General features: G+C 34.7%; 1 protein-coding gene and 1 long non-coding RNA gene across 2 annotated transcripts; both read left to right on the forward strand.

Moving 5' to 3' along the window:
• The first annotated feature begins 1,050 nt into the window (after positions 1–1,050).
• LOC133798488 (metal tolerance protein 11) lies at positions 1,051–4,763 on the forward strand. Its single transcript, XM_062236772.1, has 6 exons — positions 1,051–1,371; positions 2,593–2,702; positions 2,786–3,031; positions 3,529–3,609; positions 3,709–3,942; positions 4,258–4,763. The coding sequence occupies exons 1-6, from the start codon at positions 1,206–1,208 to the stop codon at positions 4,603–4,605; spliced, it is 1,185 nt and encodes a 394-aa protein (XP_062092756.1). The 5' UTR covers positions 1,051–1,205; the 3' UTR covers positions 4,606–4,763.
• Positions 4,764–17,622: 12,859 nt separating this feature from the next.
• LOC133794259 (uncharacterized) lies at positions 17,623–18,688 on the forward strand. Its single transcript, XR_009875153.1, has 4 exons — positions 17,623–17,764; positions 17,855–17,889; positions 17,972–18,013; positions 18,417–18,688. It is a non-coding gene; the product is annotated as an uncharacterized LOC133794259 (long non-coding RNA).
• The last annotated feature ends 793 nt before the right edge of the window (positions 18,689–19,481 follow it).

Genomic DNA, 19,481 nt, shown 5'->3' on the forward strand with positions numbered 1-19,481 from the left:
ATTTTGATCAAAATCGGGTCTAGGGTACTATTTTAGTCTATTTTGTAAAACAAAGGATCTGAATTATCATTTAACAAAATACAAGAATTGATTGCGTTTTCGAGAAAAATATAGAGGCCAATATAGTATTTTTCCCATTTTTCATTTATTAGATTTTATATAATTTAATAAATTTAAAATAAGATTTTGTTTATTTTTTCTAATTTAAAATTAATTAATTAATAAAATATTTTTTAAAATATTTTTTTAACTATAATATCAGCAAATCATTATTATTTTGAATGAAAAAAATAAAAATCTACAAATATTATAATTTAAGAGTATTTTTAACAAATCAAACCAATTCCGGAGAAAAATGTACAAGCAATATATTTAGTGGAAAAAAACATTTTGTTTCCAAAATTAACTACTTAATGAACCCTCGTGGTGGTGGGGTCAGGAGTGGGACCTACAAGCTTCAAACATCAGACAAGGATCCAGCTCATTGAGAGACCATGTGGAATCCATCGTGATCCCACACTCCCACTCAGCACTGCTAAAGTCCTTCTCATGCCATCTTAGCCGTCCACGTGTCACTAAAAATATCCCACCTGATCATTTAATTCCTACATCTACTCGTTCTGCACGCGCCGACCTACCCAACCCAACTAAAAAAATAAGCCTCCACCTATAAGAATTATGTAAATACATACACTTATCAAAAAAAGAAAAATTTAGTAAAATTTCCAATTTTAGAAAAAGAGCAATTATTTTGACACAAAAATTAGATGCATACATATCTTCAGTTACACGTTTCTAATTGTGTCATGTCCATATTAAATTGCTTATATTTAATAAGGAACGTGTCCATCCAAACCTAGCACCTTAATGAGTCATTTGATGTTTTAGTATATTTTTATTTGTTATTTAATTATTGTTTTATAATTAATTTTCGTATTTTCCGGCAGCTAGTTTCATTTCAAGCGCGTGAGCAAAAGTACCATGCAGGATTTTTTGTTTTTTGTTTGTTTCAATAATTGGAAATATTTATTAAATGTCGTTGGGAAGTTGGGTCGAGGCAGTGGTATAGTCCTACTTCTCTGGTGTGGTGTGTAAAACCCCGACTATGCTCACCACAATAGGTTCTTTCCTACTTTCCCAAAACGCCCTTACCCTTTCTGAATAATATTTACGCTTAACAACCTCTCTCTCGACGGCCACGGAAAATGGCGGAGCTGCTCAATCCCAACCACGAAGAGGAACTTTACCTCTTGCGACAGCCCACCAATGGCGACCTCTCTTGGCGTCTAAACTTCGAAGCCTTTCAGTTATCTAGCGAGCACAAAGAGAAGAAACCCCCGCGTGGCCTCCATGATTGCTATGGAGTTTTAAGTATTCCTTTTTTTTTTAAATTATTATTCTTATTATTTCATCCAGTATTTGAGTTAATTTGTGAAATGATATTTGTTTTTAACTAATTTGATATCCCAGATTTCCCCCCCCCCCCCCCCCCCTTCTTATTCTTAAATATAAATTATTTGTTTTGCTGTGTGTTTGGGTCACCATCTCAGAATTTTTTTCTTGTTTTAGTTATCATTTTTGTTATTTTAATATTATTGTGTGTGTTTGTCTTAATATGCCTCTGGTTGATTCATTGTCAGTGGGCTTATTTTATCATGTAGTGGATTCTATTTGTTTTTGCGTTGTTTATTTTTCTATGTGAGTCAAAATATTCTAATATTGTGCATACGAGAATGGTTAGCAAGGTTCGTTTTTGCTTTTTCATTTATATGAATATAATTGTGAGGAAATTTTTTTGTCTTTGCAACTCCCGGGTAGTAATTAATTAGTCTAAAGTTGTTGCTTGCTATGACTACAAGTCTACAAGATTTTAGGGTGGAAGAGTAGTTATATCCTTACTTGGAGTTGGGGTGGTTCTTGTTGTGGGTGGTTTAGAATTTCCAGGGTTTGATTTCCATTCTTGAGGGGCATTCCATAAGTGGGCTTATAGAATTTTAGAGCTTTTTTGCTCTTTGTTTCTCGTTTTGCTAGATAAGACATGGGTTTACTTTTACTTTTTCTTTTTTGGTTTACAAAAAAGATTGTATACTATGAGTCAGAGTCACTTTCTGATTTTTTGTGATTGATATTATATGTCGACCCTCCTAACCTACTGTGTTATATAGATTTTGATCATCCCAGACCATAAGAGTTACTATAAAGAGCCAGGCATTTACACTGTTCAATTTGACGTGTTACTTTAGTACATTAAGCTGTGCATTATAGTTCGATAATATTATTTGCTTTTATTTTATGTTGCATTTATTTTATGTCCTCACATTGCTTTCTGTTGTGTTTGTTGATATCATGTTTGACTTGAGTCCCACTATAGTAGATTAGTAGAAGTGAAGAGCCTAGGAGAGTTGGAAGGGAATATATTCGTTTGCTTTTTTACTATATTCCTCCTTTCCATGATGCCTGAGGGGAAAAATGGAATAAGTGAATTGTGTAAAAGCTGTGTTTATATTTTCAGATGATAACACAATACAAACTGCATTTTATTAGCTTTTTATGGTCCTGTCTAAATTTTGTTTGCTTGATTGATGACTTCAGGTCCAGAAGATAACGTTGCTGAGTACTATCAGCAGCAGGTAGAAATGCTAGAGGGGTTTAATGAGATGGATGCCTTAGCAGAGCGCGGTTTTCTACCTGGAATGTCTAAGGTTTTTATCGTATCATGCTTATATATTAAAGTAAGTTTACCACAAGAAAATTCCTGAATTTAATTGTTTCATTATGGTTGCAGGAAGAGCGAGACAAGCTGGCAAAAAGCGAGACATTTGCCATCAGAATTTCAAATTTTGCAAATATGATTCTTTTTGCTGCAAAAGTTTATGCTTCAATTAGAAGTGGTTCATTGGCCATAATTGCATCAACTTTGGACTCACTTCTTGATCTTTTGTCTGGCTTCATCCTTTGGTTTACTGCTTTCTCCATGCAAACTCCCAACCCATATCAATACCCTATTGGAAAGAGGCGTATGCAGCCATTGGTGAGTATCCAATGTTGTTAGTTGTAGTCATAAATCTTAAATTATGATGAGTATATACTAAATAGCGGATGCATAGTATATGTTTTTTTTAAGTGCTTGCACATCCACAATGTTTGTTGTAAGTGCAGTACCTGTTATCTGCTACACGTAAACCCTTTTCTTCCTAGTTCTAAAACTATTAGTTTCTGTCAAGTATACTTGTTTTAGTGGTTGTTGCTTAATTAATAACTGCTTTATTTTGTAACCCTACTTAAATTCTGTTTATTTTGTAATCTGATAATCTCTTGATATTATGAACTTTATATATGAACCTGGACTCTTGCTTCAGCAAAGGTTGGTCTAGAATGATCTTATTGTAAAACATTGAATTAGAGGTGTTATTGACAAAATATTGTCGCAAGAATTATTTTTGATCTGAATGATACAATTGAACACTAGGAGATATGACCTGTTGGATGGTGAACATCTTCTGAATGCTGACTTAATTGGTTATGCAGGGCATCCTTGTGTTTGCCTCTGTCATGGCAACACTAGGACTGCAGATCATCTTGGAGTCGGTTCGCACCCTGTCATCTGATGTAAGTTGATGCTACAAAATATTGAGCACAGGAAAATCCTTATCTTTCTTCTTCTAACTAAACTAGTATATTATGTCTTCTCGTTTTAAATGCTACTAGGAAGCTGAGTTCAGCTTGACTAAAGATCAAGAGAGATGGGTTGTTGGCATTATGCTCATGGTGACTCTGGTGAAATTTGTGCTGATGATTTACTGCCGCAGTTTCACTAATGAAATTGTAAAAGCATATGCCCAGGATCACTTTTTTGATGTCATCACCAACATCATTGGCCTCTTTGCTGCACTCCTTGCTAATTATTTTGATGATTGGATGGATCCTGTTGGAGCTATTATCGTGAGTTAATCTCTCTCTCTCTCTCTCTGTGAAGAAATACACCTTATTTTTAAAATTCAACTCTAGCAGCCCCATTTTAAGTGCACTTCTAAGACTGGGTGATTTGTTGTGCCTGCATCTCCATAGATGTTTAACCATACAACACACGTTCTGCTTAGATAAAATGGGTGCCTCTTAACTTCATAAATCTTCCAACAAATGTTTACATTTTGAAAGGGGGGAAATGTTGATAGTCTACAACAGTTGGTGGGATTTGTGAAATGCATGTTAATGTTTTCATACTCAAACTTATATATGACCTTTGACATGCTGCAGTTGGCCTTGTACACCATCCGAACATGGTCAATGACAGTGCTTGAAAATGTCAACTCCCTTGTTGGAAGATCAGCCGCTCCGGAATATTTACAGAAACTCACATACCTCTGTTGGAACCACCACAAGGCCATACGGCACATTGATACCGTTAGGGCTTACACCTTTGGGTCTCACTACTTTGTTGAGGTTGACATTGTCCTACCGGCAGACATGCCCTTACAAGAGGCTCATGACATTGGCGAATCCTTACAGGAGAAGCTTGAGTTACTTCCTGAAATTGAGCGTGCCTTTGTCCATTTAGATTACGAGTTCTCACACAAACCAGAGCATGCTCAGTCCCACTCATAAAGTTAGTAGTAAAACCAATTGTTATGTCTTGTTCTTCATCTTATCTGATCAACAAATTCTTGCTTCGTTGTAGTATGGAATCGGTGAATTTGGACACAACTTTGGAATCAATCAAAAAATTGAGTCCGTGTATATAATTGTTTATTATCATTTTTATTTTCGGACAGGACTGTCCTTGCTCATCATTTCCTCCTTGTAACTTATCTTGTCTCTAGACTCCGTTTGTAATTTAGTATTTACTCAAAATTCAAACCGATCGTAACTAACCTATTCTAAAAAATGAATGTCCAAAAACTGATTTTAATTGGAACATTGCATTGACTTAGATTCAGTTACAATTGACTCATTACAATCATAATAAACAATTATATGTGGAATAATATTAGTATTTGACATGTTTCTTAAAACTTAAAATATTTTTATTGGTACGTAAACCGACTCATAATTCCTCAAATATAAATTTCTTCTTCTACCCTTCAAACCCAAGTTTATTTTCGAATCCACTTTCATTTTTGAAAACTAAATATTTCTTTTCTTTTGGGGGGATTTTAGTCTCTTTCTCCAATTCACTACATGTTTTTTCTCACCCTGACATTATCAAGATTCTCTACTCAAAAATTCTATCATCCAATTCAATCTCGGCTATGGAAGCACACCAAAACCTCCACTCAGATCATTTTTTTGTTGATTCAATCGTGTCCAACAATGTCCAACCTTAAGGTGGAGAATGGCTTTACTCATTCTATTCGTTCAACGTAGCTCGAACATATAATCATGTCTAAGTTTGAATTCATGGTTGAACAAGAGGCAAATTCAAAATATCTCAAATTCAAAAGTCGCATTCGAATGATGACGTGCTCGTAGTAGAGCTTTCAATGTTGCTCAAGTAGTCTTAGGTAATGTTGCTCATGGTGGCCATTAGAGTGTTAGCTTTCTATGGTGAGAGATCTCAATAGTAACATCATCGTTGCACAATGAAACATATTGATTCAATTGTTTGTTGAAGATAAATTAGGATTTAAGCAAAGTAAAAGTGAAATACGAATGAGGAATAACTTGTTAAGAAAATTAAATAAAATTATAATCAATGCTATAAATTAAATTTTATTACTTCAACTTTTTGTAGCATCATCTTGCATTGATTTGGCATGTTACAAAGCATTTGTGTCTTTTGAACATTTTTGGTGTTTATATAAAATTTATTAGAAATTTTTAACCTTTCTCTTTCAAGTACTATATAAGTAGGTTTTTTCCTCCACCAAATTTGAAGAGCTCTCTAACTATTTTCTCTTCTCTCTCATAAGTTCTCTAGTTTAGTTCTTTAGTGCAATCTATTCTTTGGTGTACTAGCTCTTTTTGGTGATCAAGTTGGTGTTCGCTTGATGATAGAATTTGAGCATTATTCAATTCATTGGGAGTAACAACAAGGTGTTTTACTGTTGCTTGTATGACCATTTTATTTTGGGAGACAAATGTCGTTAGCTATTCTGAAGCATTCAGAAAGGAGGCAAAACTATTTTAAGGAGAATGTGTCATACACAAACATTTAGATTGATTTTTCCTCCAATTTTCAATATTTAGCAACTACATATGTTACATGTTTCATTTAAATACCACGCTTGTTGATAAGTTATATATTTTATAGGCTTATAGTAGTTTGACCCAAAAAAAGCTAGTGTTTGATTATTCTCTTTGTTTTATGTTATAATTGTGATAGGGTTTGCTTAGTCAGAATCACTTACATGCTTCACCGGGACCACCTAATTTATAGAGTGGCCGATGTTCTAGAGTTTCCTTTAACTCAATTTGATCCAAATCAAATATTCAAATTTGGGTAACTAAATTAAATAAAAATAAATATCTTTAAATGTTGTTTCCTATTTTGATAGTTTTACTTAGTCCTTGATCGTCGAACACCTTAATATCTAGGGAATAACATCTCGAGCATTCACTATCTTCGTAGCTTCATTCAAGCGTCACTATGCCTTGAGCTAGTTTTTCATCCTTGCTTAATGTATCCTTATAGATGTTTTTTTTTCTCCTTTAGTTAACGTATGGGAGTTATGGGTGTTGGGTTTTATGCTCTTATAAAACCACATTGCTGATGTAACACATTTCCTTATCAATAAAGTAAAAAAAAAAATTATCAATTGCATTGCTTGCTTGTTTTATTACATGATTATTTTCTTAATAAAAACATATATAAAATCCTAAACATATAAATAAGTTTTACTTATAGTGATTAGGCCACAATAGATTATAAATGTAATTATATATTTAAAAGAATTAGTTCTAAGATTAAATCAGTGCACATGATTTTCACTATTTTGTTAATCTACGATATGATCTACGTATACACTAGGTGTAATGTCTTGTCCATGACATTAGCTAAGTAGATAAGATCGAATGTATTTTGTTACATTAGACTAGGACCTAAATTCTTAGTGATGTCTTGTCACAACGTTGATCGTAGGTCAAGTCGATCTAAATTCTTAGTGATAATATTTCTATTAATTATATTATGTGAATCTTTTGATTTTTTCGTTAAAAGCGTAGCCTACGACATAGCTTATACTTACATCTTGGAGGTTCATTAGTGTAATTGAATGAGAGAGTATGTATCATAAATATGAAATCTATAGCTTCTATGTAAGGAGTGAAAAGATGATTCCTTAATAGCTTAGTCCAAGCGGTTAAATGATTGAGCGCTCATATCAGCAATTAAGTTTACGGATTTATCATTTATAAGAGATTTAGTGGGAGTTAAGGATAAAATAATGATAAGGAATAAAACGATAATTAACAGCCAACTTATTATTAAGTCATCGATAGATGATTGACTGACGGTATTGATTATAACAATGGATAGCGACTTTATATGAATAATATCATTCTATGAATTCAAGAGTTAAGTTCCGAGTCTATAGTGGAGTCATGAGAAATTAATAAATTGTGATATAATTTATTTAATAAGTAAACTTATGGGAATTTATTGAAGCTTGTATTCATGGATTCATGGTCCACATGTCATCTCTTATTAAATCAAGTTTAGTCTCAAACAATTGATTTAATTATCAACTATAAATATAAAATAGACTAAGTTAATTAAATGATATTTATATGTAATAAGAATTTGGGAATAAAAGTGTCTTTTGGACAAATTTATTAATATTGACAAATTATTGTCAATATAAATAAATAATATTAAATCAAGTTTCAAATTATAATTAGTTAATTTGAATAAGGATTTAATTATTTATTTAATTAATGAATTATAAGACAAACAAATAAAAGTTTTGAATTTTGTCGAATTGGGATTTAAATTCAAGACAATGAGATTGGGCCCAACTAGTTATGTGGAAGCTCAATCTATTGTTTTAAATCAATTTATTTAAAATAAAGCTCATTTAATTGCCAAATAAGGAATGTGATGTCTAGGGTTTTCAGAGTGCGTTTTGTTTCATTCTTTTGGGGGACTGAAAGAAAAAGAAAGCCTAGACACATTTTCTTCTCCTTGCTTGGCGGCCCACTCTCTTCTCCCCCTTCTGAAATTTTGTCTTATGTGTTGAAAACTTGCCCACACTTTGTTAGACTTGTTTTAGAGATAGGTTTGGAAGACTTTAGTATCATTCTAAGCAGTTTAGATTCTTGAATATTCCTAGCATTCATAAAAGACAAAAGGATAGAGAATCTAAAGAAATGAGACATTGTTCTGCTACGTACTTCGTAAGTACTTTATGTCATTTTATGTATTTAGGTGTTTATTCATATGTGTGCATGTTTTGGTGTTTTCTATTTTATATTATGTATATGAAAATATGAAACATGCATCTAGACAAAGATTTGAGATCCTACAATAGATGTAACACTATAAATGTGGTATTTATTTATTATGTTGTTATAGTCACAAATTTATATGTTATCTTATTTCTAGATTTAAACTACAATATTTTTTTAACCATATTAAAAGCAAAGATGAGGTGAAAAGAAATGGGAACCAAAGATCTCATTGTCATACTTGAAATCAAAGAAGACAATAAATGGTATGAGATGAAATGGACTACCTCTCTTGTAACTAAGGCCAATATAGTGGAACATGGTCAAAGTTCCAGGGTTGAGATGAAGAACAACATAACAAAAGATCCAAGTTGGAACCTAAAAGAGAGATATCTAAGAAGCCAAAATTTCAAGACAAATGTTATAATTTTGACAAGCCAGGTCAAAAATCCGTTGACAATATTTTTTTAACCATATTAAAAGCAAAGATGAGGTGAAAAGAAATGGGCACCAAAGATCTCATTGTCATACTTCAAATCAAAGAAGACAATAAAGGGTATGGGATGAAATGGACTACCTCTCTTGTAACCAAGGCCAATATAGTGGAACATGGTCAAAGTTCCAGGGTCGAGATGAAGAACAGCATAACAAAAGATCCAAGTTGGAACCTAAAAGAGGGATATCCAAGAAGCCAAAATTTCAAGACAAATGTTATAATTTTGACAAGCCAGGTCAAAAATCTGTTGACTATAGACTACCAAAAAAAAAAAAAGGAAGCTAATGTGATGGAAGGAATTGATTTTTTTAACATCATTGTGAATTGATATTAGGGCTACTCACCTTGTCTACATTGATAGAAAGATGTTTCCACATTCAAACCATTGAAGAATGGAGAGAAGATGTTCATGAGAAAAATCATGTCACTATAACTCCATGCAAATCCACCTAAGCTTGCCATGAGGAAAGTCATGAGTTGAAGTTGTGCTCTTCTTGGAGACCACATATGTGCTCTTCTTGGAGACCACTTCCTATTTTCAGCTTATTTGAGGGATCATTTGGTTCTACTTCTCCTCAAGCTCTTTTGTATCTTTTGCATGTGAATCCTACCCTACACATGTCTCTAGCTCTTGGGAGTTTTGCTTTTGTAATATCTTCCTATTTATTATCATCATTGTTTGTTCCCTAGAATTTAAAGGTACTTACAAAAAAGTGTTGTAACATTATTCGACGTCTTCCAACTTTCCTTTACACGTGCAACTCCTTCTGGAGTAAAAAACTTTACCCACAAATAAAAATAAATCAATGTTATTACCTTTAACTTTTTCAAAGAGGGCCTTCATGAGCACCATGTTACATGTCGATGGATAATTTACTACCACAAAACTTTACATGACAGTTGTTTGTTTGTCTTGGCTGCTAGCTTATTGTGATTGATAAATCAATCATTCCTAGATCGAGTCTCCAATAAATCCATACAATGATGAAGTACATGGCTTTAGGTGACGCACATTGAGGCCCATTTTTTTGAATGATGGTCTATACAATATGTCCATTGAGCACCCGTTGTCTACTAACAATTTATGGACTCATATATTAGATAGTGGAACTGTTAAATTTGGTAGATCGTTGTGCAGTGTACTCTCCTCGCATTCTCTTCGGTGAACACTATCGAATAGTTCTCACACTTAAAAATTTTTGCAGGTCACTTTTCTAGACACATCATGTTATGGTTGGGTAAATTTTAAGGTTAAGTATTCTACAAAAAGTGGTGCAAAAACACTTAACGATTTCACATAATGGTGATGTCAAATTTGAATTTTAGTTTGTAGGTATTTAAAAATTGACTCTTTGGGTCTAAAATGATAATGCTGTATTTTAGCATCCCCAAAATTTTTGGGAACATCTGGAGTTGATTTTGGGAAAGTTGATCAGCCTTAGTAACAATGTGTCACCACTTTTGAGGTTACTCTAACCTTTTGGCCATATGTTGAAAACTTAATAGGTGACATGTCGCTTTTGTGGCGATGAGTCACCATCCCACTTAATGTATGGAAAACTCCATTTCTTTTTGCTCCAAATTGTATTTTAAAAATGTGTTATTCTATTGATTGGACCTAATGATGGTGCCTAACCTATTTACATGTTTTTTTTTTTAGAGTTTTTCTGATTTTATCATTTCTATCTACTATCTCTCTAGTTCTCCATGACTCTCAATTTTCTCCAAGAAATTCATCAAGATTACTTGACTTATTGAATTTCATAGGCTTGTTGTATCCCACTCCTAATTCCTTCTTGTAGAAACCTCAAGAAATTGTTGGGAAAGTAAGTAGTCATCGCCCCAATTTTTACAACTCTAAACAATAAATACAATGTAAATATCAAAATAGAAAACTCAAACAAAGATGGAAAATACAAAACCAAGATGAAAACGTCCCTATGTCGTAGATATCAAAATCATTGAATCAAAGCTTTCCATAATAAGTATTATTGTCCGAATTCTCTATTCCAAGCCTTTTCTTAGCTGCTTAAAGATTTTACAATGGTGGAATGAGAAGTGGGATGTAACAAGCTTTGAAAATTACACAAGACAAGAAATTCTTGGTAATTTTCTTGGAGAAAAAATGTGCTCTTAAGAGCTATAGAAAGGGAGGTTAGAGAGAGTTGAAAAGTGTGATCAAGGCCTCTCAATTCTAAATGACCCCTTTTATGTTTAGGCATTGTCATTAAGTCTAGCCAATATGATTAGAACATTTAAAATTTAATTTTGTAGCCAAAATTGGACTTTTCTAGTACTCTGTGATTAGTCCAAATTTTAAAGACACGAGGAACGTGTTGCCTCTAAGGAGGTGATGCAACACTCTTGTGATAGGTCCAACTTCTCAAAAATGACCTTAAACACCTCTGAATGCTCATAAATCTTTTTGGTATGCTTAGATACCTCATTGTATCACTTTAGACCCAAAAAGACAATTTTTAAATGCCTACAACTTAAACTCAAATTTCACACCTCCATCATATGAAATTGTTAAGGGTTTTTCACCATCTTGTGTAATACTACTTATGCTTTGTATTCAACCAATCCTAACAAAAATATCTCTAGTGGTTTGGAATAAAGGTTTTGAACAAAGTTTCTCAATATGTGCCTGCCTTGTGGTTCTTATTTGTATTTTATTTCCAATTTCCATTGTTCTTTGTGTTATTGTTTATCTTTAGGTGCTATGCTCTATTTTTGTTCTAACCACTTACCCCCCAACACATCATGCTTGATGGAGGGCTTCGCCTCTCTTCTTGAGTGTACCCGTCTCTTTCTTTCCCTCATTCGCCACCAAACCCTGGTCCACCAAACACCATTCTTACCTCACCCCAGACCTGGGGTGTGGTCCATCACTTGTACAGGATATAGGTGATCTACTTGGCTAGCATCTCTTCTAACATCTCCCCAGATGTCCTCGTTGAATCAATTATTTAATCTCATTCTTTAAGTGGTTGCACTTTGTTGACCTGTGAAATTGGCCAACGGTCGTATGTACAGTATACGACACCTTTTGAACAAAATAAATATAATACGACAGAGTAAATTTTTTTAAACAAACACACATAAATTTATAGTGGTTCAGCCCTGTTCTGATGAACAGTAATAACCTAATCCACTTAGTCTTTAGTATTGAATCACTCGATAGACAATTACACAGATGAACTGAAGAGTTCACTCATCACCAATTTTCCCAGAGTTTCCCCCCACAAAATATTTGTCTAAAAATCGATCCAAAGATCCATTTTATGAAGCCATGGGTCCTTTCTTTATATCACCCAGGGGCTGTTACATGATCAGTAATACTGGTGATCGTGGTTTGGTAGACTATTATTGGGTAGTGGAGATACGTGTCCACCTCCCCATGATTATGAGATCGTGGGTATTCTCGTTGTTTCTCTGGATCGTGGTTGACGATGCATGATTGAAACCTTCGAGAAAACGCTAAGTATCGGTTGGTTTATGAGACTTAGGTGATAGGCCTGATGACCCTATGGGTGCTAGGCTTGTTGATCTTCTGGGTGCTAGGCCTGATGATCCTCTGGGTGCTAGACATGTTGATCTTCTGGGTGCTAGGCATGTTGATCTTTAGTTTCAACGAGTGTGAACTTTATCTAGTGAAGTGTATTTAGGAGTTTAGGCCGACCACCCGTAGGGGTTGGGGTCAGGCTGACCACCCCTAGGGGCTAGGGCCAGGCCAACCACCCCTAGGGGGTTTAGGCCTGGTCGACTTCCCTATAGGTCCTGGACCTATCTTTTTTGCTCATTGGTCTTTTTTCAATACTTTGTCATTTTTCACTGACTTGTAATGCCACACGCCGCTTTCTCATTCGCCACGTCATCTCTTGAATTTTGAGGGATAACATTTGCCCCCCAAGTTTATTGTAATGTGTTCAACATTATGGTAAACTTGATCTGGCCCGAGAAACATATCGTAGCATAGCAGTACTCTATCAATAAAGTCCCTTAAGACATTACGTAGTACTTTTATCAACTATCGATAATTTGCACAACACGTATTTTTCAAGGATAATTGTAATTCCTAAAAATAATTATATTTTTCAAGGAAAATTAATTTCCTAAAAATCTAGTATATCTTTCAAGGAATTTTGAAGTCCTAAAAATATAATATATTTTTCAAGGAGCTTTGATGTAGCATCCCAAATTTGCTAATAAGGCTTAGTGTCTTGATTAGCGTGCCAAGAGGGCAATAATTGATTTAATTATGTTAATATGTAAATTTGATGATTATGTGATTAGAAATGCATGTTTAGGTGAATAAAATATGCATGTGGGCCCCATTTGGTTATTAGGGGGCATATATGTAATTTTATCTCGTCGAGGGCATAAATGTGATATATGTGTTAATTGTGATTGAAACCACAAATGAGTGGTGATATATTTGTGATGTACGATTTGAGACGGTCCTAGGGATCAGTTTAGCTAAAAAGTCACAATGGGGTCAAATACCTGGCTCGGGAGGAGTCTAGGGGTATTTTGGGAACGCAATATGTGTTCGGGATTTATCGAGTAACGAGTAGTAATTTAGCAATGAATTGGACATGTCGGGACTGAACAGGGATTTATAGGAACACTCGAGGAATTAGCAGGACTTGGCAATTGACGAAATTGCCCTTCCTAACACTTGAGGATTTGATAGACTTAAGGGGCATTTTAGACTTTTTGCTAAGGTTGAATATACATCTAGATGGCTTGAGAAACCACCAGAATTAAGTGAAGGATAAACATCAACTCTCTCTCTCTCTCTCTCTCTCTCTCTCTCTCATTCAGCTCACTTTCTCTCCCTATGGTGCTTGGTGTTTGAAGAAATTTCTGAGGAATTTTGGGCTAAAGACTTGAAGGATTAGATTGGCTGGGCTTGGGGATTATTCAGGGCTGAACTGTCTCAGAGGTAAGAGCCTAAACATAATATTTTCTACTTAATTCTACTGAACTTTGTTAGAACTTAAGCTTGCATGAAAATGGTTTCCAAGGTTGGTTTTGGGTGTTTGGTGGTGTAAGAATTTGGTTATGAGTTTGTTAGGATGTTTAGACTATATGGATAAGAATTCTGGGCTTAATTCTGAGGTTGGCTGAAGTTTGGGGTGTGAATTATGGGTTTAGGCTATGGGGAAAACTTAAGAAATTGGCTGGTTTTTGGGTTTCTAGGACCCACGCCGCAGCCCATATGTGCGTGAAGGCCTAGGGAGGCCTTTGTTCATCAGGCACACCGCGACCCTGGGGGTGCAGGTTGCGGCTCGTGTCCTCCATAGGGAGGGTCTAGCCCTTTGACAAAGTAGCGGCCGCGACCCTAATTGGAAAATAATGGAGATTAGGGATTTATGGCTCGGGAACTCGAATGTTAAGGCTTGGGAAGGATTTTACTACCCGGTTTGGTAGAATCCAAGGTTCCGGAGGATAGATTAATACTCTGAAGTTATTTATTGGTTTAGAACCTGATGGATGATTATTATACATGCATTGTGACTAGGATTTCATCAAGGCTCGGGTTAGAGGACTGTGCTCATGATCGCGGTGCTCAGATAGCTTGGGACACATGTAAGAAAAATGTTGTACCTGTAGAGCAGGGTGTGACCCTATTGTTTGTATTGCGGGGTGTAGCCCTATTGATTGTATTGCAGGGTATGACCCTAATGTTTATATTCAGTATGTGATGCATATTTGTGAGTGAACGACGATGGATGAGAACGGCAGGAAGACGAATACGACAAGGGGCTGGGAACGGCGTTGAGGACGCTGAGAGCAGGTCGTTAGGGCAAGACCCTCCTAGGGTGCTGGAGTCACCCTCTCGGTGAAGACCGCAAACCCAAGGCCTGGTAAAGCGCCTGGAACGGAGTGGCCGCTATGTGTTTAGCCTGTTGGCTATTTTGTTATATATTGTGGATTGCTATGCATATGTTGTATGTTTTGTGTTGAGTTTTCTTGCTGGACTTTGGCTCACGGGTGCTCTATGGTGCAGGTAAGGGCAAAGGAAAGGTCGACCAACCATGAGTACAGAGAGTGTGGAGCGTAGGGTACATGTTCGGCCTGCCTGGTGTCACGGGCCGGCTATTTGGGTACTCCAACTAGACGGAACGTGCGGCACTTGCAGACTCTTCAAGCTAGCAAGTCAGCCTACAACACACACCTACAGGCAAACAAACTCAGCGGTTAGCCACATACACATCTCGGACATGCAACGGGCGATAACGAAGTATGAGCAAGCACAAAGCAAGTCATTCCTAGGAACGTCCACACAACACAAAGCACACAACAAGGCAAATGGCACACAATGGCCCAACGAAGGTAACAAACAAGTAACACATAAGCAACAAGGAAGCACACAGGGGCAAGTATGGATAAATGTTATTTCATTAATATATAGCCTTGATAGGGCAAGGGAGTACACAAATTTGGCCCCTATCTGCTGATGGCCATGGTGCTTCCCTAAGTCACCAGGTCACCTCCCCCTAAGGAGCCTTCTAAGGAAATAAAGTCTTCCCAGGAACATATATGATTTTTGTCTGGGAGACATATGCAATATTACAAAACTGCCACTACCCTATCCCATGAGGTTGCTTGGTGCAAGACTTGACTAATGATCAAGCACCAAGGCATGCTCATTACAAAATGGCCTCATGTGGGTGTGCCAAAGGGGCAGCACGCCACACCTGGCCACCATAGCCAGGGTTATTTTGGGAACATGTAATGTATTGGTAGATTTGTTGCCTAAGTCGACCTTAAATGTATTTTGAGATGTAAAATATTTTCTAAACAGTATTTTGGGATCTCAAATGTATATCTCTTTATGATTTCAATGAATGACCACATTTTTATATTAAATGTCTTAAAACGACTTTTATTTCAATTTAGCTACACTTTTAACCTAAAACCTAAATTAGCGAGCTAATGACACCTTTTTAACTCACATAGTAACGACTCTAAGGAAGTAGGGTGTTACATTTGAAGTTCTAAAAATATAATATAATATAATATATTTTTCAAGGATGTTAAATCCTAAAAATACAATTTTTTTTTTCAAGGAATCTGAATTCCTAAAAATATGGTTAGCCTGAGAGGCTATAAGTAGGGACTCACTCATCTCAATCTCAAACTCATGTGCCTATACTGTAGGGTATTCTGAGCGTGATTATCTAATTCTTCATCAACTCTGCATATCTTCACTTGGGTAAGTATTTTCTCCTCATCTTTATATCATTTAATTTAAATGTACTTAGATTTAGTAGAAATACTTTGAATCTTTGATAAATCTGTCTAAATCTCTTGCTTTGCTCTACTTTGATTCAAAACAGTTGACTTGTTTGAACCAAAAACTTGTTTTTCATAAAAAATTGGCTTGATCCTTGCCTCTTTTTGCGTGATGCTTTAGGGTTTAGAGGTCAATAGGCCGACCATGATAACTCTACAAAATAGAGTTATTTTGCCACATTTTGTATGATTGTTGCTTAGTTCTTGAGTTTCTAATTAATTTGTTAAGTTTTGAGTCATTTTGAATTATTAGGTTTGTTTTATTTTTATATAATTTTGTGTGTTTTTATAGTTATTTTGTTGTAGAATGTGTAGTTTAATTATTTAAATTGTTGTTGAGTGATTAGTGCTCAAAAATGCACATTTATTCATCTTAAATGTCAAATTAAATTTAGTCTTAATTAATATTTTCAAGAAATTATTGGAATAAATTTTACAATTGAAAATATTTAGTTTAGATTTAATTTGATTTATTTTTGCAGGAATTATGTTGCATTTTTGTAGAGTCCCAGAATTTTACTAAGCTAGTTAGATAGTAGTAGTAGTAGCAATATCTAGTATTAATTTGTAGAATGTTAGATTTCGTGGATTTTGGTTCAAACCGAGACATAGTTGGAAACTCCTAGCAATAGTTATGGATTTTATAAGTTTAACATATAGTTTGATAATATTAATTATAACATAAGGTTTGATTAATATTGCTAGTTATTAATATGATAATTATTATAACCTAAGGTTTAGATATAGCCAATAAGAATATGACACTTGTCATGAGCATGGTTATTCCTAAGGTTTAGATAGAATTAATAAGATCATGACACTTGTCGTGTGCATGTTTATTTAAGGATTTAATTATAGTTTAAATAAAAGAAAGTTCAAGAAAGCTCTAGAATCTTCCAAGACCATTAGGAGCATCACATTTGTCACAATCTTGTTTATTTGTGGATTAGATTGTTATTTAGATAATTAAATAGATTTTCCGTAACTTTAAAGTACTGTAACTTTCGACCTATTCTTGACCCAGTTATGTTATGAATTTCGAAAAATAATATTTCTAGAAAGTTGTAGATAATTTAATTAGCTTTCTAACGGTATAAAGATGGTCTAAATCGGAGTTCTACAACTCCAGTTATGTAAATTTTACTACAGGTGAGTTTAGAGTTACGAGATTTAGAAAGTTATAAGTTATGATTCTATTTTATTTAAATTTAGATTTGGATTATAGTTAAAATAAAATTAAGCATTTTTTTTAAAAGAGAAGAAAGATCTAGAAACTCTAGAACCTTCCAGAACCACTAAGAGCATGACACTTGTCATAATCATGTTTAGTTGAGGATTTAAGTAATTTTTTTAATAGGATAAATTCACTCCTCAAACTCTATAAATAGGACCTAGTACCCAGCCCTTTCACTTACTCTTCAGCTGTGATCATACTCCAATGTGCTAATGAGAACATAAGAGTGATATACTTGGGTTGGGAAAGAAAAGGCTTTATCATTCTTAAGCTTTATTAAACACTTGGGAAGTAAGGATTATGGTATTTCGGTATTGGAGTTAGGCCAATCCTTAAGATCAACAAAGGTACCCTTATTCTTAAGTTTAATTCTTTTGATTCCTTAGTTTCTTTAGTTTTCATTCAGGTTCTAACTTTTGTTATGGTTTTGTGGTTAGAATTTTAAGTTCTTTGAACTTAAGGTGTCTTTTCGGTAAGTTTTCTCTTGGTGGTTTAGTTATATTCTTTTCATCTCTTTCCTTTAGAAATACTCACTATTTTATTCTTGGTTTTAGGAGTGTTCTACGTCCCCCATTTGTTCTCATATCCCGGTTTTGGTAAGGAAAATAGGATAGAATTTTGTATGCTTATATGATATGTTATGCTTATGTTATATGTTATGTTATCTTATGTTGTGTTATGATATGTTAACATTATTTATAGTATGATATTAGACTTTGGGCATATGACTTGTCTAGCTAGCAAACTCCAATAATTTATGGGCATATGACTTGCTTGACTAGCAAGCCCTACCAATCTATTGGGCATATGACTTGTTTAGTTTACAAGCCCCAAGTAGTATAATGGCCATTGTAGTAGTATATGACATATGTTTATGATATGCTTATAGTATATGTTTATGATATGTTTTTGACATATGTTATGATATAATTTTATGTATATGATTTATTTTGTTAGTTTTTCCTTGCTGGGCATTAGGCTCACTCCTTTTCTTTTTAGTGTGATGTAGGAAAATAGATGCAATGGCGAAAGGATTCTTGGAAGTTTGGTGTGTGTATGGAGGTGAATGGAGTGGATGGGCTGCGTGTCGATTCGAGGACAACGTTTTTTTTAGTCTCTTTAAATTACGTTTTTATGTATTTTTTTCCGCATTTAGTTTTGTAATTTTTTTTATTAAAAGTTATGTTTTATTTTAAAACAATGAGCTCATTTATGTATTACAAATATTATTTTCCAAAGTTTCAATAAAGTTATGAATTTTATTATGTATCTTCTTTTCAAAGTTGTAGTTATGTCTAGTAGGTTTAATGACCTAAGTCTCATAGATAGTTGGGACGTTACAATTTTGAAAAGAAAGAGAGAAATAATTAAAATTGAAAAACGAAGTGAAAATTGATATTTTTGCAAGCCACCAGCCCAGAGAAGAAGGGCCCACCTCACCAGGCCCAGAATGGGCTGCCTGCTAGCGCGTCACCTGGTGCGCTCTCCACCTGATACGCGTCCTCCAGCAGCCCCGGCCGACCCGCGCCTGACCCAGCCACGACCCGACCTGCTCCACCTGAGAACTGCCAGCTAGCCGCTTGATGTGCCAGCTACTGTCTCCTGCCTCGCGCTCCGTGCGTGCATGCATGCAGCAGCTCTCCCTTCACGTCTCTCACTTGCGCAAAAATTTATATATAGGGTCATATATATACAAGGATAAATGCAATAATTATGATAGTATAATAATAATATTAATGGCAACAAGTATATATAATGATGATATCAAAAAGCTTGTGGGATTTTAGAGCTGTCATTAATATTTTATTATTATTATTTAGTTCTTTTAATTATGTTTTAGTCTTTTTTCTTTTATAACCCTTTAGTTTTGTATCACGTGTTTTAGTACATTTCTCTTCCTATAAATAGGATCATAATTTCACTCATTCAACACACCTTCTCTTACACCACTTCTTCCATCTCTCTCTTTTCTCTCAATCTTTTTATCTTCTTAGAGTAGCTTTTATGTATTTTTAGAGGAACAATTTGAAGGTTCTCCCCCAAATTTTCATATTTATGCTGTAA

This window comes from Humulus lupulus, chromosome 8 (genome assembly GCF_963169125.1).
Source record: "Humulus lupulus chromosome 8, drHumLupu1.1, whole genome shotgun sequence".
Classification (NCBI taxonomy): Eukaryota; Viridiplantae; Streptophyta; class Magnoliopsida; order Rosales; family Cannabaceae; genus Humulus; species Humulus lupulus.